Raw genomic sequence first — 22,894 nt, 5'->3', positions numbered from 1 at the left:
TTTATTGCATCTTCGTATTTAATTATACCCAATCTGCACATTAAACTACGGAAAATATATCTGTATCTTCTTCATCTTAAAACTCAAATTCCAGATGGAAATGCATGTGTCAAGTCACTTGTCTCTCATGAACCGACAGAACCCAGAGCACAACAACATGGCAGAGAACGAAGACAAAGGAGAGCAACCAGAGCTCCAAGCAGAAGTAAGTTTCATTCACAATGCGTCCTGTTGACTAATTAATCGTAAAGCTGTGAGCTCTGTTGCACATGCTACCATTTAAAACAATCATCGAAACTAGTTTCTGCAATTCGTCGCATTACAAGAGGATTCGAGGATCAAGATATCCGACTCGTATACAGTTCCATCGCACGCTGCACTTCTCGCGGTATCCAACAAGTACGGATTCTGTGTCTATGCAACACATCAAGGTAAAAACCAATGGGCAATCAACCTTAAGGCGTGTTGTTGCTACAGCCAGAACGTCGGTCGAGCATAAAGCCAACTATTCATTTTTACAGGCTTTGGATTCGTATACACTACCGATATCGTCGCTGCTTTCAAAAACGTATCCAAACGACAAGTTGGAACTTTGAGCAACAAGAAGGACTTAAATGTTTCAAATGGAATTGTTCAGTTCGTACGATTGAGCGCTGATAGCCTGACTATTGTCATTGGAATTGACTCTGGAAGCATCCTGCTTTACGATGTACCAGAGATTGTCAAGGCTACTGATGTATGGACTTCGTTCAACAAAGTTTTCAGTTGATCTCGCCTCCAATCGTAATTTTCATTACGTCTCTAGGTCAGCACTATACAACCATACAGGCAACATAAATTTGGTGATGCAGACTCGATCCGTGATGTGAAACCCAATCCGGAAACATTTGGAGATGTGATTGCAGTCTTGTTACAAGATGGTACCCTCAAGTCCATGAAACTGGATGGAACCATCGCTGATTTAAAGCAAATTGATGTGACTTCAAGTGAGTTGTTCCCTCGTTTGTGTGATAAACTAGATAATTTGTGCTGAACTCGTTTGCACTACAGTCTCTTGGAGTCCACGAGGCAAACAATTGGCCTGTGGTCTCAGTTCAGGAGATCTGGTCTTGATCACTCCTGATGGAACCAGTAAGGGGACTGTTGCCAAGCATCTAGCGTTAGGGTCTTCGCAAGTCAAAGGTATCTGTTTACGAATTGAAACGTCTTCATTGTCGGCTTGCACTCAAAACTCTTCAAATAGTTCATGACTTACTATGGTTTGAGAACTCTGTGTATGGAATTATATATGTTTCAAATGATGGAGATATTACAGTTGCGACCGTAGTGCAAGAGTCAAAGGTGATTAGTTTTGAGTTCATCTTGCCTTTAATCCTTCGTCAAACCTAACGCATTCACTGATTAGAAAAAGAATCTGTATTATACCTTTCCTGATCCAACGATGGCATTTATGGCGCCGCGAGATCCCCACTTTTTTATGGATGGTCTCAAGCATTGGTAATTCATTATAGTGGTAGTCGTAATGTGCTTATCTATAACGACTGCACCGCCTCTTTCCTTGTAGGGGCAATCATGCTGAACGCATCATGATATTCGCAAATGTGTGCTCACCAGATGTAGGAGTTATTGGATGTAATAGTGATGGCTCTTGGGCAACCTGGTCACTTGGCGAAACACATCGTGCCGCCCTCCCTCTCTCATCTACTAGTGGAACTGATACTTGGCCTGTGGGCATGTCTATTGACATGTCTTCACAGACAGTCATATCAGCCAAAAATGAATATGAACAAGACACTCCACCAGTACCAATGCTCTTGCTTCTGAACAATGAAGGTGAGCTGATGGCATATCACATTATCAATACGGAAGCCATCAAGAATAAGGAAGCTTGTGAGGGCATGACAGAGCCTGAGCCTGTCCCAGCTACTCGTCCTTTAACAGGTACTGACGCTAAGCAAGCAGCTTGGGGTCCTCCACCAGGAGCAAAGGCTCCCGTAGCATCTAAACCTGTTCCAGCAATACCAGCAGCTTCGTTACCACCATTGCCAGCAACTCCTAGTATATCATCATCACTTCCAACGACACAAGTTACATTGGCCGGACCCATTCCGTCATTCGCAGCATTCCCAAATCCTGTAGTACCGGTATCGCCAGTAGCATCTGCCGTAACTCTTCCATCATTCCCGTCGTTTGCAGCAACAACTAAAAACCCAGTAATGCCATCAGCAGCAGCAGCAGAGACGACAAAGGCACCAGCAGCACCAGTGTCTTCGTTCAAGTTTCCAACTACTAGTACACCTATACTGCCAGTGACAAAGTCGCCTGCGTTATCAGGAGCGAACGTGACTCCACCAGCATTCACACTCCCATCGGGTAGTGGATTCAAAATTGGTGGTATTGGTTCAACTCCTATAACACCTATACCTGCTCAACCCTTGTTTGGCTTCAAAATACCTGGTGCGTCGGACAGTGTCAAACCAGCACCATCGATGACGTTCCCGTCCAGCTCTACACTGAGTTTCAATAAAGCACCAGAGGTTAAGGAAACTTCCAAGGCTATGGAACCAGTAAAGACATCACAGCCATCATTTGGTGTTTTAGAACCCAGAGCTGTAGAAACGAAGCCATCAGAGCAGACCCCTACTATGGAGGTATTTCCAGCTGCTGTGTAATTTTTGATTTGATTGCAGTTGACCTTTCACTTCACTCCACTAGCTTGTTCAAAGCAAGTTTGACGAGTTACAAAATGTTATCAATGGGGAGATAGGGCGAGTAAGCTCCACGCTTTACTAATCTTCAAAGCTTTTTTTGTTTGCTTGCATTCATTCAAACTTCAGTAATTTATGCCTGTTATACATTCCCTTACTAGTTACGTCAACAATACGAAAGCTTGTCTCTTGCAATTCAGCAATCAAAGACTCCTTCGGGAGCGAATCAATCATCACTGGCTGATGTGTCAGATTTGATTGCAAGTACTGGAAACCTGCGAAATGACCTCGCTCGTCTTCAAGCTGAAGTAGCCAACTCTGACAAGGACAGAGATGAGTTACGCACTAGGTTAGCAATAGGTATGTCACGGCACTGCAAAAAGCCATCGATTAGCGTTTTAATCAGAGTGTTTTTTTCGCTTTAGTGGAAGGCAAACGTGACGAGTCACAGAGGCGTTTGGACCTTATCAAGAATCCGTCTTCTGGAACGATGCTGCCTGTTCGTAAATTGGGTCCTGAAATGGAAGATTTGAGGTTGCAGCTGAGCACCAAGCGTCAGGTACCACTAATCGAGTTTAGTCTGGTTTTGCCTTCTCACCTAGACTCGAAATAGAATTTGGAACAAGGAGTAAAAGATGTATCAGTCTTCTTGGAAGAACAGTCGCGAAAGGAAAATAGAAGGAAGCAAAAGCTTGACAGTCGTTTGAGGCATGTGTTTTCCTCATTAAGGAGTTGCCGTTAAGTCATTCTTCTTGCTAATTCTCGTTCCAATCAGATCTCCAGACTTTGATACTATTTGTCGAACGATTGAACATATCACTCACTCAACCATTGCCATTGCTGAAGCTGTTGATTCAGTAATGCAACGACTCAAGAGTGTTGGTGCTGAACAAAAGAAACGCTCGCCTCATAAGACGAGGCCTGCCACGAAACCCAACTCGTTTGGATTGATTGACGACGACGACGATTCGGACTCGGAATTTGAGTTGGATGAAGAAGAGATCACTGGTCGTGAAGAGCAAACAGAAGATCTTGAGGATGGAGATCTAGTAATTGTGGCTGGGCCCAAAATGTCTTCTGAAGGTCTAACGACTCTGGATTTGGCTGACGCGAAGAATCTACGAGATCTTGTACGACAGACATTCGAAGATCCGAAACGTAGTGTAGTAACTCGAAGGATAGCAAAAGAAGCACCTCTTGAGATCTCAGCATCACTCAAACAGAAATCAGATGAGCGAGCTGCCGCATTTACAAAGACTTTGGAATCCAAGCCAGTTGTACCAGCAGCACCACCAGTGCCTAGTCTGATGCAGGAATCGCCAGAAAAGAAAGCCTTAACCACAAGTAGTGGTGTTAGTAGTAGCATCACTAGCATATTTAGCAGTAAACCGGCAATACCAGTAATTGGTTCATCTACTCAGCTACCTTCAGAGCCATCAAAGGCACTTGAAGTCAAGCCTGCGCTTATCTTGGGTAGCAGTGCAACGCGATCTGAAATTGAATTCCCATCGTTTGGAACAACTAGTACCGATAAGCAACAGCTTGATAAAAACGATGATAAAAAGGATATCGAGAAGAAGGATGATAAAAAGCCATCGACTCCTTCCTTCACATTCCCTTCCGCTTTTCCAGTTATGGCACAACCCGCACCACCCATCTTTAAATCAACAGCACCTATTACGAAACCCGCAGATCTGTTTGGTGCTATAGATCCATCTCCGCCGAAACCAAAAGATACATCTCTTGAGAAATTGGTATTTGGGGTCAACCCAAATCCAATGTTGTCAAGAGAGTATGATGATGAAGAGGATGAATATGATGAAAACGGAGATGAATATGATGAAGACGGAGGGGAATATGAGGTGGAAGAAGAAGTTGAAGATGGTGCAGAAGATGATGATGAAGGTGACGACGCTGGTGAAAGTGCTGAAGGCAGTGCCGAAACAGGTTCACAAGAATGGGTAGATACGGATGCTGATCAAGAGGCATCAGAAGTTGAAGATGCCGTAGTAGTTCCAAACAAACGAAGTGCAGTAGAAGCACCATCTGGACTTGTGCCCCAAACTGGATTTAACTTTGGGCAAAAGTCAGCCTTTGCAGGCTCATCCTCTACAGCATCGCCTAAACCTCAAGCCTCACCGTTTGCGGTGCCATCTGGTCTACCTGCTCCATCTTCTTCTGTAGAATCAATTAACATGAAGAATTTCGCCTTCTCTCCTCCAGCTGGAGGTGGTGGGTTTGTCATAGAAAACAAAAAGGACAAACCACAACCATCAACTGAGAAGAAGGCAGAGTCATCTGCGGCTCCAGTGCCTCAATTTGGTGGTTTCTCGTTTGTAAAGGCTGCTGACAAACCAAGTGAAGCTGGAACATCTAGTACGCCTCCAGCTTCTGGGTTTTCGTTTATAAAACCTCCCGCCGATAATAAGACATCAGAAACGAAACCGCCTGGAATACCATTTGGTAAAGCTGAAGAAGGAAAAAGCTCTCGCGTACCTGTAAACTCTACTGGCAGTCCAATAGGCAAGTCTGGATTCTCGTTTTTAGGAGCGTCGACTTCAGAGAACAAGAAACCAACAGATCCTGTTGCAACTGATATTGCCAAAGAGAAGGATGTGATAGTTGAAAAGTCTCCATCCCCAGCACCAGCATCACCAATCAAACCATCGACAACAGCAGCTGCTCCAGTAGTATCAGAAGTCGCATCAACGACACCCATAGTTAGCAACGAGATTAGTCAAGCCGTCTCCCAACCAGTACCTCCTCTCGTTGATGAAGAAAATGATATGGAGGAAGAAAACCAAGGTCCCGAACCAGTTGCCGTAAAGCCCGCCTCAACAAGCATTAGTGGATTTGGTAGCTCAATAGCATCTTCTGCTGTAAGCAGCGCAAGTCCGAGTATAAGTAGCGTATCGACTGCAGCACCAACAGCATTTGGTGTCGCAGGCTTCGGTACTTCTGGATTTGCCGCAACTACAGCTCCAAAACCAGCATTTGCCAGTAACACCTCGTTTGGTGGTATGGCATTTGGAAGTGCAGTATCTTCAGCACCTTCATTTGGTAGCGTCACTGCAGATACGGGTGCTGCAGCATTATTTGGCTCATCAGCTACGAAAGCACCAGCACAATCATTTAGCTCATTCGGTAGTGCTCCTCGCAGTTCAGCCACAGCTTCTACGCGGCGACGTGCACCAGTTCCTGGTCTGGACGATGATGAAGATGCCATGGATGATGACAAAGTGTCAGATGATGGTCGTATGGAGGATGATGCACGAGGTATAGGAGCTACATTAGGCAATACTTCATTCTTTGGCACGAATAACAGTACTCCCTCTACTAACAAGCCTACATCTGGATTTGGAGGTGAGCTCGGTAGATAACATCAAGCTCCTGTCGTCGGGTTGGTTTACTCATCCTGAGATTTGTTAGATTCTTCAGGTCGTGCACCTGGAAGTGGAAACTTGTTTGGCGGTTCGTCATTTGGTCAATCCGCTCAACCAACTGCCCAAAGTGGTGGAGGTTTTGCAGGATTCGGCAATACATCGAGCTCTACATCATCTTTTGGTGCTTTTGGAGTAGCAACAGCTCCATCTGTACAAGCACCCGTATCGCCAACGCAAGGATTCAGTTCCTTTGGAGGTAATCAGACCCAAGGATTTGCATCGGTGGCAGCCAATACTCCTGCCTTTGGTGGGTCAGCTGGTAGTGCTTTTGGTTCAACTGGATTTGGATCACAAAGTTCCAGTGCTCCAAATGCATCTGCATTTGGAAAATCTGGTTTTGGAGCACCAGCTTTCGGAAGTCCTACTCAATTGAGCGCCAGCGGTCCTGGATTTGGATTTGGGTCGATGGCACCACCTACTGCTAATCGTTCTCCCTTCGGCGGCTCATCTGCTATTTCTGGAGGTGGATTTGGAAGTACTGGCTTTGGAAATACCAATCCTGGTGGATTCGGTTTATCGTAAGTACCTTGGCCTGCCAAACTGACAGGTTGATTCACACTGAAGCTGAAACTATGTTGTTAGCTCGACTGGAGGTGTATTTGGAGCTCAGCCGCAATCATCAGCGCTTGGAGGGACTAGCACCACATCAGGGTATGCTGCTGATTTATCGTCTTACCGTTTTCTGTTGTCATTGACTGCTTGAACAAATTAGATTTGGAGCTTTCGCGAATACCAATACTGGGTTTGGAGCTGCATCTCAGCAACAAACAGGCTTTGGGTCACAGCAACCACCAGGCTTTGGTTCACAACCAACACCAGGCTTTGGAAGCCAGCAATCTCAACAACCGCAACAATCAGCATTTGGTGGCAGGTGAGTTCCGTTTCATATTGGCACTGATTGAGACTTCAAATTGCTAAAGCCAAATATCCGACTTTTTTGCCGTTAGTAAACCTCCTCAATTTACTCAGTATCGATAAGCTTTTTTCTCACCGGAATCACCGGATTCAAGAGTCGTAAATATATTATCTTTCTGCACGTTACAAAATAAACATAGCAAATGAGAATCCTCTTCCAATATCTCAATATGGTTCCATGCGCAAGTTCACAGACCGAAAACGCGTGTGGCACCGTGAGACATCAATGACTGACACCCAACTTCTCGAACAAGCCCCTCACTTAAGCTGCTCTATCAGCAGATTCAAGCGTGGTACTGAACGATACACAATAATATGCTCAAGTGAAAATCGTATTCAAATACTATATTTGTGTCAATTGATCCGTACCAATTATCAAAGCGAGCGATGCATATATTCTATTCTGGATGAATTTTTTTGTTTGCTTACTCTGCGTTTTGCTAGTGTTTTAATTACTATGATCCATAGCGCGACTGAATATCAGCGAGCATGTCCCCTAGCCTGCTCCCTCCTGTCGTAACGATACGTTTCAATCCAGCTAGATCTTCAGCAGCCTGATTAGCGAATCGGGAAGCGAATTCTCGTGCTTGGTAACCGACTTCTGTTGATAGAGCTTCTACTACTCGCGAACCATCAGATGGCCTTCGTCCACCAGCTCCATCACTAGAGAATCCAGACTCGTCTCGACCATAGTACTCTGCTGATCCAAAGCCGGATTTTCCTTGGAAGGCTGTTAGTTTCATCCTTGCTTCCGCACTAGAGAGCGAAGGTGTCAACAAATAAGCGACCAATACACCATCAAACACGTCCATATTCGACGTCAGCACTTACCTCTCATTTTCATCAAAGTCTCCACGATTAAAGTATTGATCACTTGAAATAGCTTTAGCATTCGTAAATCGCTTGACGGCATCACCATCAGCGGTGGTTTGAGAAGCATACGATTTACTACTGTTGTTCATGCTAGCACCAAATCCACCAAATCCATTCGAATTGCCTTGATTTGACGAAGCTGAAGAAGCAGATGCTTTTGGTTGCTGTTGTTGTGATGGAGCATTTGCCGGATCAAATCCAAATCCAAAGCCTCCCGAAACTTTCCCCATACCCATACCCAATCGTTCCATCATATCCTCCTCATCTTTACGTTTGGGGTCTCCTGATGTAGATGGTGTTGACGACGATGGATCATTATATGCTAGACGTGATGACATGCTGGGTCCCAACACACGAGCAGTATCAAAGGGACGTAATCGAGCTTCTTCTTCACGACGTTTCTTTTCTTCCTCTTCTTCTCGAATACGACGTTCTTCTTCCTCTTTAGCTCTACGTTCGGCTTCTTCAAAGTTGATTACTTTGGTTGCTTTTTTGGCACCGAGGCCCTTCTTCATGTTTGGTTTGAGTAGGGCGCTTGTTACTGATGCCGGGATGGTTGATGTCGTGGTAGTGGTGGGTGATAACGGTTGTTCGACGTTAGATCTTGCGGTTGTTGCAACAGGTAGTGGGACGTTACTATTACTTGCTGTTACTGCTGTGCTGATACTAGAATTCGATGTGGCTGCACGTAATGGTATTGGTGCGACAACTGGGCTACTATTATTGTTGTTATTGCTATTCTTATTACTATTGTTGGTGGTTGTGGTTGTGTGGGCATTATCAGAGGTAGCGGTTGGAGTAGATCGTGGTGGTGTCAAGCTTTCCGGCGTCATTGGCGGTGCAGAAGAAGCTCGAGGCGGATTAGCAGCAGAAGCATGCGCCATAGCCCTTTCTACTGATTTATGAGTGGGTCTAGAATCACCTACATCCCATTCAGCGAAAAAATCTGTTTCTTTACCCTGAGCAAACAGGATTGCCGATGAAGATTCCTCATCTCCAGCCTCGTCTACCACAATTCGAGTTGGATACCTAGGTTGCATTGTGGTTTTGGTCAGTACGATGGTTTCCAGTTGACATTGAACTGAAAGGTTGTCAAATCTGTACTTTTTGGCATCATCCTCCACTAGCTTTCTAAGTCTATCTTTGTACAAGTTTGCAGCTTTTGACGAGTATTTTGCCTTGGCGTCTTTCGTATTGCCACCTGATGAAGCATACTGCCTAAAGAAATCTGCAGCGTTACCATTACCACCAACCTTCATGGTTCGTAATTGGTCGAATGTCCATGAATCCAGCAGGGTAGATCTATGCACGTTATCGTATTTGTGTGAGTTGAATTTGAGTTTTAGGAAGGAAACAGGTGCCACGACACCACAAGTTCGACAACTCTGTGAAGGTGCGTAAGAGAGCTTTCAGTAGAAGGTGATGTTTACCTAACAAAGGATATATGTACACCCATATTTCGATGTATGGCACTACAATCCAAGCATAAATAGACACCAAATGTCACTGATGACCATGTTGGATTTTTGGCTCCACAATCAAAACAGGCCTATCATTACGATGGGATAGGATCAGTTTAGTAAATTGCAGTGGAAGCTGAGAGATAGCAGTTCTACTCCTTTGATTTCTTTTTCGCCCCCGCTCAATCCTCCAACTCCCAAAAACACAATCACCTCCACTCCGAACAACTTTTGAAATGTTTTTGCAGCTATTCTACCTTGTTATCACGCTTCGATTTGAGCTTCTTGAACACCTCCACTATATCTGCTTTCGCTACCGCGTTGGCCATCTTTAGTTTGGCTTTTTGAGTTGAAAGTGGTGACTGTGTGAAAAGTTGCTCAAAATGGAGATATAACACACTCCGGTAACATTCTTCGTTTCACGCGTCTAGAATAAAAAATGCAATTTATATTTGTATCCTATTACTTTTGAAAATGAGGTAGAGCAAACTGAACAAATTTAATTGGCGAGACCAAGAATACAATTCTAGTTGAATTTCTCAATCAAATATTGAAATAAACTCCTATTTTCACGTTCATTGTGGTATGCAATCGTAGCTTGATACAATTGGCCTACCGAGACACCTCGTTGTCTTAGTAGGCTGTGCATATTCACAAAAGACTCCTCGGGCAGTCTTCGGTCTGCGAACGTAAAGTACACCAAATCTCGTCCTACAATCGAAGCTGCCATCATTTGGATGACTGCTTTGAGTTCGAGGTCTCCTTTGAAGGCTCCACAACCTATAGTGGTTGAAGTGTTGGATTAGCAACCCTTTTGCAATATTTCAAATGCGTTCTTGATGCTTACCCCAATTTCCTAATGAAATAAAGGCAAAAAATAAGTACGCTGTGAGAATAAAGTGTATGCCGGACTCTTTACCTGTGGCTATCGGCGCATTTTCATCAAGACAGGTCAGCGTAGAGGGAAGGAACCCTGCATAAGCCTTGTTCAACTCCCTCAATATGTACCTCTCTCGAAATTGATCATAGGCTGGTTTCCTACTAAAGTCGATAGCATCAACAGCCACAATTTCTGTTCGTCGTCTGCCTAGTCCGTCACTACACATGTGAATGGCTGTTAGTCGCTCTAAAGCACAAGGATTGAGGAAATTTCCATACTCACCGAGCAGTGGAATCAACAAAGTTGTCCTCCCATCGAAATGTTTCAGCATAGCCTATGTATGAGGAAAAGCGCTCCGATCCCATAACAAAGAGTGTCTCGTTGTTCTCTAGCACTGGAGCCAAGAGACGAGAGAGAATCAACTCGGTGGAGATAATGAACCGGATTTCTTCTTGAACAGCTCCCTATTTTGAATCATTGGTGGTGCGGGTAATGGAATCGTCCATATATGTCTAGAAGAGTCAGACTGCAACCTACATGGCCGAGGACACCTCCACCAATACTCTTGTTGGCAAAGTCCATTTGCAGCATGCCTTCCCCATCGTCCTCGATTCTACCATCAGGAGAGACTGTCAAGCCTCGTAATGGGATAGCCGTCTCCTTCCAGATAGGCATTTCTGACGATGGTATAGCCCTTCTTTGGAATGTGATACTTCCAGATGGTCCTAAATATGACGGCATCGAGTTACTTTAGTTAAACTTGATCAAAACCACACATCATTTTTACTCACTATCTTGCAGCACTCGTTCAAAGTAATTGAGAATGCCTTCAAATTTGGCTTGCTGAGGTCGGGCGCTTCTTCCGGTTTGAAGTCTGAAGAAATCATTAAAGTTGATGGAAGGGTATCCATAATATTCGGAGCCATTACGTTGTTCAGATCGACAAGGGAAGGTGCAAAAGAAGGCGTTGGCGAGAAGTGAAGCAACCTGATCATTTTCAAAATGAAAGATGAGTTAAAGCGCCATATTGGTGGTTGAGTAGGCATGAATGAGGCTCGAAAGGACAATGAACATCTTGACTTCGCATATGGATACCTGCATTTGACTTAAAGTGACTGCAATGTTCATGCCTTGCTTTAATAGAGGGATGGGCTGCCTGATCAACTTGGGTAAATCCAGCGCGAGACGGGCAATTCCAGGAATGATCCGCCGGAAATTGGCTCTTGGCCTCGACGATACGACGTCCAGATAATGTGATAGCCCTCCAAATCTCCAGGTGCGTCTGTAGTTTTGATTGTATGAGAGTATTGCCTCCTATTTCACGATATTGTCAGAAATTTTGCTTCCGCTAAACAAAACGAAAGCTTCATTGCTGGTGTATCTAACTTCGATAGCAGCTGCACTTTGCAATGGACCTGACAGAGAATCGTTGATGAATTTGCGTAGAGTGTCTTCAATCAAAGCCCATTTCGGTATTGGAGGAGAAAACGATTGAGGAATGTACGTGTTGCATGGAGAGTTTGGCAAGCGAACGTGATCCCTATCCCATCTGTCTTCAACAGCTGCGGTTGAATCATCAGCAAACTAGTAGAACGATAATGTCAAGATGGGTTAATGCTGTTGCACAAATAAACACCCATAGTATTCACCTCGAGTAGAATAGTATGAAGGAGGCCGTTGATTTCCATGCGATCGTCCTGATCTGGATCAACTGTATCATCTGGATCATCAGACATGTGATCAGCTATAGTCGTCTCTGGATGATGGTCGGTCACATCAGAGGTCTGATGTTCACCAACATCTTGATCAACACTGCTGTTCCGCACCAGTTCACCAGCTCTATTATATAATCTGCCGTCACGATATACCAAAGAGTCTTCATCAGGTGTTGTGTCAGGCAAGGAGACAGCATCATCTTCTTGGACACCAGGTTGAGTATCGTTCTGTTCAAAGTCGGTCTGTTCAACGAGGTCATTCTGCTCAACAATGTCAGCATCTTTGTCGTGGACATTGCTGGAAGGCTGAGCTTCATTCTGCAATGTGACATTATGATCTACGTCTTGGACATCATTGGAAGGTTGAGGTTCAACATTGGTTGATGTTACGCCTTCCACGTCTACTCTCGGTGCTTCTTCTTGGAAAATGTGTCTCTTGGGACTAGACATGGTATCAGCAGGATTGCCCTCGTTGTCGTCTTCAGCTTTACGTTTTCGGCAGGGGGACGATTCTTGTTCTCCAGAGTTGGTTGGCTTCAAGTCCAGTTTCTGAGGGGGAGCTGGACCAAACGAGAGCGTGGTCTGCTTCCATTTGCTAGTTGACATTGTTCCTATAAGCATTAATTATCGCAAATGTTGGTTGTCGAATGACATATCGTGTTTATGATCCAAGAGCCATTCAGTTTGCGGCTTGCGAGCAGTTTATGTGAATAGCACCATGGAAAAGGCAATTTCCGCTATGTTCACATGTTCACGCGCAAGTACGCGTAATGATCTGTATCCTGCTGCCTTGCGATCAAATGTTGCAGATTGTCAGAATCCCTCAAACCCACCAAACATTCTGTCAAGAGAAGCAAGCTGCGTGGAGAAACAATTCGCATTGCTTCTGAGTCAAGCGTGATCAAGGTATTGCCGCGCATGATATATATTCTTGACAGTCAAAGCTTCTTACATTGCATTGTACTCAAAACAATTCTTGACCGTCTGTTAGCAATGTACCCTAATCAAGGGGGATATGGCCAACAAGGCCAGCAGTTTCCTAATCAATATGGCCAACAACAGCAAGGATTTATGTCCCCTCAACCACAACAGGGCTTCCCTCAACAACAACAGCAGCAATTTCCTCAACAATTCCAACCTCAAGGAATGCAACAAGGTTACATACAACCTCAACCTCAAATGATGAACCAAGGAGGTGGAATGATGCCTCAACAGCAAATGCCCCAACAAGGTTTCAACAACATGCAGCAGCAGCAGCCGTCTTATGGTGTCATGCCTCAACAACAGCAACAAGGCTACCCACAGCAACAACAGCAAGCATTTGCTTATGCTCAACCTGCTCCTCCTCAGCCGGCACCAACTACTCAGGCCGTATCTGCTGTCGGCCCGGGTGTATCTAGCAAGGGTATGCTAATAAACCCCATACACGTGGTGCAACCTGCTAATATAGATTCTTTACGCGTTAGTCTCGTTGCCATTCATCAATTCTGCTGAATTGGCGGACTCTGAACGTGTGTTCTTCCAGTCTGGCCCAACTCAGGCTGGTGTATTGACTGGTAAGACAAAACAGGGTAATTGAAGGGTGGTATGTGGACACGATTCCGACAGTACTTTTCTTCTAGCTGAAACCGCTCGTAATGTTTTGGTACAATCTGGCCTTCCTCAAGATATTTTGGGTCGTATATGGTATAGCTCACCCAGTTCTGGTTGTCAGTCAGCAAGACAATTTAATGTAACACCCCATTTTAATGCGTTTAGGACATTGTCAAACGTTTCAGGAGGAACAGCTCTAACATTCCCTGAATTTGCATTGGCCATGTATCTTACGAAATTACAAATGTCGGGTCAACAACCACCATTCGCCTTGCCCGATCCTGTAAAAGCTCAAGTTGTTGCTGCTAATATGGTCCTGGCTGCACCCGCTCCAGTACCTGAAGTGCGCTGGGCCATCACTCCACAAGAAAAGCAACAATGGGATCAGATCTTCAAGACTTGGGATCCTCAAACTACCGGTTATGTTTCCGGTATGATACTTGAAGATGATCGGTTTTTTTCGCCCAGCTGTGACTCTTCATATCTAACTCAAACAACCATTCAGGAGAGCGAGCTAGAAATGTCTTTTTGCAATCAGGTCTTTCACCAGACTTATTGGGGCACATCTGGTATTTGAAAGCTTGAACGTCATCCTGAAAAAGACAGCAATTCGTGACTCTTCCCAATTTTTAGGACTCTTTGTGATACGCAGAATAGAGGAAAGCTGAATGCAGATGAATTCGCTGTGGCCATGCATCTTGTATATGCTAAATTAGCTGGTCAAGATCTACCTCGAGTTCTTCCTCCTGAATTGGTTCCTCCTTCAACTAGAGATTTGGATGATATGGCCAACATGATGAAGGCACAAGTCGTAAATAATATTCAAAACAAGCAGACCAGTGCTCCAGCCGCAGCAGCTAGCGGTGCTGATTCCTCGTTACCAGCCTTTTTACGATCTGTTCCATCTCCACAAGATAAACAAGTAAAAGATCAACAGAGTGCTCAACGTCGTAGAGATTTAGAATCTGAACTAGAATCTAAACGTCGTCAAGTCCGAGATGCCAAGGACGCTGTTGCAGACACGAAACGAGACGCTAGACGAATGGAAGATGAGATTCGCGATTTGCGACGCTCTGTAGAGAGCTTGCAACTCGATCTAGATTCTCAATCTCGTACTCGTGACGATTTATATGCTCGTGGTGGCAATGGTGGTCTTGATTTAAACGCTGTATCGCAAATGGAAACTGAGATTCGCGGTCTAGCCGACGAATGTCGGTCTCTTGAAGCTCGTCTGGCTGAGAGAAAAACAGATGCACTCAAACGTGGTGCTGGTGGCAATGTAAACCTATCATCATTGATTCCAGCAACAGCACCAGGAAGTGATCCTGTAGCAAATCGAGCTGCACAAATGTTGTCTCAACGTATGGCTGCTCTCGGAGGTGCAGGTAGTGACTCTGAAATAGCTCGAGTCGAAGAAGACCGTAAACGTCGTGAACGTGAAGTTCAAGACTTGTTGGGTGATGCTCGTAGTGTAGTAGATCAATTACGTGGTCTGGGTAGTGGTAGTTCCAATCACTCTTGGACACCCTCCGACGAGGATCGTCGCAAGTACGAAGATGGGGTTGGATTGACCAGTAGTGATGCTAAAGGAATAGTTGATCGAGCTAGAACCACTGCGCCGTCCTCTGCTCCTTCTAGAACGTCACCAGCACTTAAAACTCAGCCATCAGCTGCCGCTCTACCAACATTTTTACGACCAGGTGCATCACCAACTCCTGGAGCTAGTCCTAGACCAGTATCGCCAGCTCCCCCTCCAGTACCACCATCGTTATCAGCTGCTTCTTCACGAGCTGAAGAAATGTTTCCATCTGTGGACAGCTTATCTGCTAGGTTCCCATCCCCTGAAGATATAGTGTCTGGACGTAGGTCAGCAACACCAACAGCTCCTCAACCAGCCATAATTCCAGCTAGAGCACCATCACCTTTAAGACCTCCTCGTGGTGTATCGCCAGCACCAATACCTCAACAACGAGCTGCTCCCCGTCCAGCACCAAAGGAAGATGATGAACTCGAAGCACAGATGGCTAGACTTATGGCATTAGATGCCCAAGCCAACGAGCTGAATGCTCAACCAATATCTGGCATATCTAGTCCAATGTCATCAACACCATTATCTACTCCACTCATGGGCTCACAACCTGGTAATATGTTTAGTAGTAATCCAAGTACTTTGCCTGGTAGTCCTGCCATACGAACTGCACCACCAAATTCTGGTGGTGGTGGATTCAATCAAGGTATATTTAATACTCCAGAAGCTACTGCATCTCTAGCTCCAGCTCCTGTCGTACCAACTCGTGCTGCAGGTGGAAGTGTTCCTGTACGTGCTAGTACACAGAATGTGATTGCTCAAGCTCAAGCTGCGATTCAAGCCGCTAAAGATCGTATGGCTAAAGCCAAAGAAGAATCTAAAGCTGTTGCTCCTAAAACGCCGGCACCAGCTCCTATCAAGGTAATTAGGGAGAACAATGAAAAATGATCTTTCAAGTCTTCGTAAGGTGGACAAAAAAATTGCTGCTCTGATCTCGGTTTATGATAGGTTGAATCTAATCCATTTGGAAGTAATGATGATCCGTTCGATTCTTCTCCGAATCCATTCAGTAATAATGTAAATGATGCTTTTGGAGGGCCTCCATCTGGATTTGGTGATGACCCCAATCCATTTGATTCAATCTCACGAAAACCATCTCAACCACGAGCACCAATCCCTGTCAGCGCTCCGCCTGTATCTGGTGCTAATAAGTCCGTGCAAGATGCTATTGCTGCTGCCAGATATCGAATGGGTGGTGCAGACGATGACGACAATAATGATGAATGGGATGATAAACCAAAGAATACTTCAGCTCCAGGCAAAATGAGTGACAAGATGAAGTCGTTGCAAAGTAATGTCGCTGGTGTTTATTCTTCTGGTTCTGCAGCTACCAAGAAGCCTGTAGATGACGATTGGGAGGTTGTTTCAAACCCTGCAGGTATGTATCCGAACACTTGCTCGTTATTTTTTGCATGAGCGCTCACCCAAAAATCTCTGCACGCAGGAGTCCTGTATACCATTCGAGCCTTGTATAACTATGATGCAGCTAAAGCTGATGATTTGAGTTTGATGGAAGGCGATGTGGTTGGTGTCGAACGAGAAGAAGGAGAATGGCTATTTGGAACCAAGAATGGATCTTCTGGATGGTTCCCAAAAACCTACGTAGAAACCGTTCCAGGTGGTTCAGCAAGCAATGGATCTGCTACTGGTAATAGCATGTTTGTGATTAGACTCTCTATTTGACACTTTTCACATTTCCTTTTTGCTTCTTTCGTTTCTAGGCAGTTCAGGTCCTATGGCTGAAGTGTTGTACGACTATGCTCGAGTCAATGAAGATGAGTTGACTGTCATCCAAGGAGAACACGTCGGTATAATAGACAAGTCTGATGCTGATTGGTGGCGAGTTGAAAATCAATTCAAAGAAAGTGGACTAGTTCCAGCAACATATCTATCCGAAGTAGCGTCGGGTTTTGAGCGAGGGCCTGGTGGTGGTAAAAGCAGTGTACGACCAGGCCCGGTACGTAGCAAGACGGGGGCTAGTGTGGTAGGAAAGCCTAGCAGTGGTGGTGGTGTTGGTGGTGTGTTGAATGATAGTATGAATATAAATAGTAAACCAGGAAGTGCAGCAACGTCTCCTAGTGGACGTAGCCCTGGACTTTATGTCACGAGTCCGCCCAGATCCGCTGTTATCGCAGCTAGCAATCCGTTTTCACCTGATGGTGATCCGTTTGCTAGTGGTGATGATCCGTTTTTGGTTGCTGACAATACTGCTTCCTCGAATGTGGCGTCTCGTAAGACTTCGCTTTCTACGAATGGAGCTAGACCAAGTTTCGTAAGTCCGTTTATTTGAGTTGAACGCAACTTGGAACGGAATGAAAATGACAATCCTGCATTTATGATAGAATTCTGGACCTACTGCTCAATATTGGTCGAATCAGGTCGATCCTGTTTTATTGGACTCGTTGGATCCTGATGAACGCAAACGACAAGAAGCTATATACGAATTGATTTCAACTGAAAAGAGTTATGTACGAGATCTTCAGCTCATTATTGAGGTATGCTTTTTTGAATGATTGGTCAATTTGATTGCCAAAAATCTCAAATACGATTTCAAATTTAGGTTTTTTATCATCCGATGTCTGGTCTAGTGACCCCAGACAAGCTGAACGGAATCTTTTCCAACATTGAAGAGCTCTTATTTACGAACACGTTGATATTATCGGATTTTGAATCTCTTCAAGAAGCGTCTCATTATTACATTCAAAGTGTGGGGGATGTGTTTGTGAAGCATGTGGGTGATTTGGCTAAAAAAACGTTGTACTCTCTTTGTCGTAAAGCCGTTAGCTGACCTCTTTTTTCTGTTGTGTAGTCGCCATCTCTGGAATGCTATAGCATTTATTGTGGCAATCAATCCCTCGCTGCAAAACTATTGCAAAAGCTTCGGCAAGACGATAAACGACTAGGAGACTTTTTAAAGTCGTGTCAGAAAAATCCGAAATGTCGAGCATTAGACTTGACTTCCTTCTTATTGGAACCCATGCAACGTATATTGCGATATTCGATACTCCTAGAAAAGGTATTGCATTATACGCCCAAGAATCATCCAGATCATCAGAATGTAATTCTGGCAATGAATCTGAGTGAAAAGATTGCTGGTCGTGTGAATGAAGCTGCACGAGAAAAGGAGGCTTTGGCTCATGTTATACAGATTGCGAAGTTGGTTGATGTTGGTGATGAGGTAACTTGTCATTAAGGTACTTGGCAAAAACCGCCTGTTAATCTTTTTTTAGAACATTGATTTGTCTAGTCCTACAAAGTTTATGGGTCCTCGTTCTCTCGTCTTGGAAGGACCATTGGCCAAGACCAAATCAGGTCGGAAATTGCATGGCTACCTGTTTAATGACATATTGCTGCTTGTGGAGCCCAAGACTAAGGCCGATGCCAGAGGATTCCAGTACATTCTTTATCGAAGGGTAATTTAAAGCAATGACTTTTTTTTTTCCTGGTGAAGTACCGAGTCTAACCCCGTGTTTTTCACAAAACAATATCATGTAGCCCATGTATCTTACCGATATCGTTGGACGTGAGGTACCAGTCATGGGGTCTGGTAGAATGGATGGTGCAGATGATTCTTGCTTCCAAGTAGTTTTTGGTGAAGAAATCATTACAGTGCGTGCTGCATCGGTTGCAGAGAAGCGGAAGTGGCTTACCAATATTGAAAACCAATGCGCCATTATAAGAGCCATGTTCTCATAATTGTTTTAGAGAAAATATATGCTTTTGCTTGATCTTCAGTAGCATCAGAGGTTTTGTTTTGTGTGCGGAGTAGGTTGTCAACCACAACCACGCCTGCAAGAGAAACAAATAGGTGTTATAAGCGATCGGTCGATTCTTGACTTCTAAAGACTTTTGGTGTGTAAGTAGAACAGCTGGCTTTCCTCTTGGTGGACCTTGATTGGTGTTTTCGTCTTCCGTTTTGCTCTCAACGTCTCATCTTTCAACTTTTGAAAACGAGGTCTCACTTTGAAAACAACCTCATACTCGGTAAGATGACTATAGCGGAAGACCGTAGGCTGAAGCTTCCCAACGAAATCATTGCCAAAATCCTTACAATCCTGTTTGTCGAATCCGACTTGGTCGACATCTTTACAATCACTCGGCTATCAAAGCAATGGAGATCTTGCGCATTCCAAGTATTGGACGACGGTGCTCTACAACTGTTATTGGACTCCAGTAAACTGCTACATGTAAATCGAAACCTAGCACAACTCAGCTTTGATAACGGCATACCATCTAAGACACTAAATGAGCGCGGAGACATTTTCCATGTGCAACTAGTGAACGGAAGGTTGAATGAGCATCAGCGTGCTCTTGAGGTAAACGAATGGAAGATGAGGATATGTCAGCACTCAACTCTGCACGGAGGAAGCCTTGTAACTGTGCAAACGACGAACGGCCGCAATTCGAGTGGTGTACTTTTAGATGGATCATCTGGTTTGGAATCCTTACAAAACGCTATACTTAATCTTGGACGACTATCTGTTACGAATTCGTTTGGGGCATTTGAAGCAGAATCGGTCTCACGAGATGCTTTATTCGAGCTTGGATCTGATGCGATACAGAAATGGCATGCTGTTAGGTTGGAATTCCAGCGGTAAAGCCTCTTTTCAGTCATCTTACTTACAACTTGCCTACGTATTAGGACGAATCAACTGAGTGAAATTATTCCTCATCCACTTTGGCGAGGATTTGGACGTAATGAAATGGGGTCTGAAGTCGCAACTGCTGAACCATGTATTCGAGGATATACATTTAGTGACGATTCAACGGGGTACTCGTGGTGGGATTGTCCTCATTTGCATCATCAAAAGGAGGTTGGTGAACGAGATAGAAATGCTTGTCTTTACAGTGGTAAGCCCAACCAACATTGTCGTTACAGAGAACCGAAACTGAAGTGCGAAAATATAGGTCTCATGTTTGGACACTCTGCTGGAATGAAGGCGCATTACTTGGAGCGATTCTTGGGTACTGACAATCCCAGGTTTCTCTTTTGCATGGTACGATCAGTTTCCAGCTTTCTCAGAATCAATGTCCTGATGTGATTTGAACCATAGATTCCATGTCAGACCACTCCAAGCACGGATGATCTCCTGCGATTAGGTCTGTCTCGTCGAGTTGCGCCATCAAATATGTCAAGTCCCAGGGTATCTACACCAACAAACCCATACACCCGATTCAGATCCCGGTTTTATTTCGTATGGAGTGACTATGCACAGTGTATCCATGAAGGGACATCGAATATAATGAGTCCGGTGTCTGCTACAGAGGTTGTTGGTACGACGACTAGTATTGCAACATCGACAGAGGATCTAAACCCTTGGAATGATCGGCCTGGATTGCGAGACTGCTCGTCACGTATATACGAATGCTTGACAAGCATACTAGATGCTAGAAGACCACTGGACTCTACCGGTCGACCCATAATACCAGATGAGCAGGACGATGACTTTTATATAATCCTGTCAGAAGCATTTATACATCCACCTGATACTTGCATGGATTCGGAATGCCAGCCTCGTAACGTCTTTGACGACATATTGCACGCCCGTGGCAAATTCATGCAGTTATCGCCTGGGTATCGCAAGTATGGACTGCTGGCGCTCAACAGATATCCAGAAGGACGTAATTTTGCTGCTTTTGATGTCACGGCTGGTGATATAGTGGTCATTGCCCAAGGGACGGTTGGATTGGATTGTAATCCGAGTCGCAAACCTGCTGTATACTTTAGTGGATTTGGACCACATGAGTAGTGTAAACGTACATTTGAAACGTAGTTTCAGTTCCCGTAATACCTCAATTTGGATGACATGGAGATGAAAGAGTTTCGGTTGGTCTTTGAATTCGTTGGAATCAATTGAATAGTGGCGTCAATGATGCTCCCACGAACGCGAATATTCCACAGCTTACTCCAAGACCTTATTCTCGCAAATGGAAACACGAGTGCATCTAAATCATTCGACTTTCAATCCTGCTGTACCACAAAAAAAAATATCAAACTGTACTAGGAAAAAACATCAAAACGTTGCATTTTTATCATCAAGGGGCTTGCTTCCTTGACAGCGGTACTATTTTACATATCGTCGGTTTTGTAAAGATTTGCCACACCCAGGTCGTTCCAAGGGACACTACTATCCTAGAGCCAGGCCAAAGCTGGACTTAATTTCCGAGACTGCAAGACGAGAGAGCGTTATTACGACAGATCCAAGCCCGCGAACTGGAATTCTGTGACATATTTACCTCAAGTCCCAAATTTGCACCACAGACAAAATAATCTCGAGCATCAGCTCCAATGGCCTCAACGAGTTTTGCGAGCATGAGTTTCAGGGAAACAGCATGTCCCAGCATCCTTCGTTTCCATATACCATCGACGATCTAAGTTGATACATGTCAGTGAAGCCTCGTTTTGTGCCAGCAACACACGATTACAACTTACAGTGGATTCAAACACTTGGCCATTAAGCCAAGGCTTTGCGACGGCACCGACATAAGTATATAAATTATCCCGACTCTGAAACACAGTCTAATTAACAAAAAATGTAAGCAACGCAAAATAAAAAGTAGACACAAGTTGTTTCAAATCCTGGACATACTTTCGCTGCTGTTTAGTCAGGTGAAACCGCAATACGGCCGTCGAGTAAGCGATGAAGCCGCACTACGTGTTGCCCGACACCAAAAGATTCATAATACGTAGCAGAGATTGCTTGTTGGAAAAACTAAATCAACAAGTGGTGTTAGAATGACAAAGTCTATAGCTCAGCTCAACGGCAGAGAACACTTACTGGTTGGAAGCAGTCAGATTTATTGAGACAGCTGCACTTTGCTCCATATCATTGCATTCTTCATCTTGGCCAACAGCCACCCCCATAGCAAACATACATCTGTATACCAGCCGTAACTCCCTCGTTGAGCACCATGCCCAGAGGCTCTGGATGAGCGGATTCGACGTGACAGTGTATCACTTTTCAATTCCAATCTGAGTTCACCATATGTTTGAGTGTCTTCCTTGGTGCATCTTATAATATTTCGAGATCCTACAGTACTACAGCTTCATGAGACCGTCGTGGTGTTTTGATGATGACATTGGTTTCCACTCGTACTAACACTTCAGCATGTGGCGAGAAGGATGCCATCATGTGTACATGTATGCGACCCGGTCGAGATGCTGGTTTAGCGACAGTAGCCGAACCGAAAACTCTTTAGCTGCCTTTGCTAATGTAGAATGTGCTGGTACTATCATGACACCATCTGAAGTTTTAACCAGTGGGCGTAGAGGATGGCCTCACACCACATCTAGATTCCGAAAGACTGAATCCAATAGGAAGCGAGAGGTCAAGAAGTCTGGTGGTGGCCGTGGTACATCTAAACGAGGTACAAGGGAAATGATAACATTTGACAAAACTTTTATAGGAAGAGACGAGCATCTCCCATCGTCCATATTTTAGATTCCAAACGCTAGAGCTTACACATAAAGATAATGTGTAAATAGATTTCGCATTTCGCTTCATATTTGTTGCAAAGCACTGTGTTGATGTCCCCAAACAACTACCTCAGAAGTAGACTCGAAAGCCGGAGACAGGCAGTGTGTTAAAAAGGTGAAGTGTAGTGGTCTTCGCCGACTCGTCCGACACAGGCACTGAGACCCATGTGTCTTGGTGTCTCTTAAATTACTTCCATAACAGGATGTCGTCGCGTTATCATGTCTGTTTGCGTCGTTTTGTC

At 44.6% G+C, this 22,894-nt stretch overlaps 4 protein-coding genes across 4 annotated transcripts; 2 read left to right on the top strand and 2 right to left on the bottom strand.

The window, feature by feature from the left end:
• Positions 1–157: 157 nt before the first annotated feature.
• SmJEL517_g03693 (uncharacterized protein) lies at positions 158–7,129 on the top strand (the record flags this gene model as incomplete). Its single annotated transcript, XM_031169621.1, has 17 exons — positions 158–205; positions 302–431; positions 522–736; positions 806–986; positions 1,051–1,182; positions 1,244–1,341; positions 1,406–1,497; positions 1,565–2,651; positions 2,716–2,772; positions 2,870–3,068; positions 3,134–3,267; positions 3,322–3,368; positions 3,484–6,071; positions 6,138–6,669; positions 6,734–6,802; positions 6,864–7,022; positions 7,099–7,129. 17 exons carry the CDS (start codon positions 158–160, stop codon positions 7,127–7,129), a joined length of 5,799 nt encoding a protein of 1,932 aa, XP_031024338.1.
• A 392-nt stretch (positions 7,130–7,521) lies between these two features.
• On the bottom strand, positions 7,522–9,728 carry SmJEL517_g03692 (uncharacterized protein; the record flags this gene model as incomplete). The annotated part of the gene is made up of 5 exons (XM_031169620.1): positions 7,522–7,822; positions 7,898–8,968; positions 9,044–9,241; positions 9,370–9,488; positions 9,657–9,728. 5 exons carry the CDS (start codon positions 9,726–9,728, stop codon positions 7,522–7,524), a joined length of 1,761 nt encoding a protein of 586 aa, XP_031024339.1.
• Positions 9,729–9,925: 197 nt separating this feature from the next.
• SmJEL517_g03691 (uncharacterized protein) lies at positions 9,926–12,600 on the bottom strand (the record flags this gene model as incomplete). Its single annotated transcript, XM_031169619.1, has 9 exons — positions 9,926–10,179; positions 10,247–10,255; positions 10,319–10,497; positions 10,562–10,743; positions 10,817–11,004; positions 11,071–11,266; positions 11,375–11,593; positions 11,666–11,863; positions 11,929–12,600. The coding sequence occupies 9 exons, from the start codon at positions 12,598–12,600 to the stop codon at positions 9,926–9,928; spliced, it is 2,097 nt and encodes a 698-aa protein (XP_031024340.1).
• A 387-nt stretch (positions 12,601–12,987) lies between these two features.
• SmJEL517_g03690 (uncharacterized protein) lies at positions 12,988–18,871 on the top strand (the record flags this gene model as incomplete). Its single annotated transcript, XM_031169618.1, has 14 exons — positions 12,988–13,399; positions 13,461–13,550; positions 13,617–13,680; positions 13,753–14,018; positions 14,093–14,156; positions 14,221–16,036; positions 16,124–16,553; positions 16,620–16,823; positions 16,897–17,447; positions 17,518–17,670; positions 17,736–17,906; positions 17,985–18,353; positions 18,406–18,588; positions 18,671–18,871. The coding sequence occupies 14 exons, from the start codon at positions 12,988–12,990 to the stop codon at positions 18,869–18,871; spliced, it is 4,974 nt and encodes a 1,657-aa protein (XP_031024341.1).
• Positions 18,872–22,894: the final 4,023 nt, after the last annotated feature.

Source organism: Synchytrium microbalum, assembly GCF_006535985.1.
Source record: "Synchytrium microbalum strain JEL517 chromosome Unknown SmJEL517_scf0021, whole genome shotgun sequence".
In the NCBI taxonomy this organism is placed as follows: Eukaryota; Fungi; Chytridiomycota; class Chytridiomycetes; order Synchytriales; family Synchytriaceae; genus Synchytrium; species Synchytrium microbalum.
Note: the sequence above shows the minus strand (reverse complement) of the source record. Positions and strands in the feature narration are given on the sequence as shown.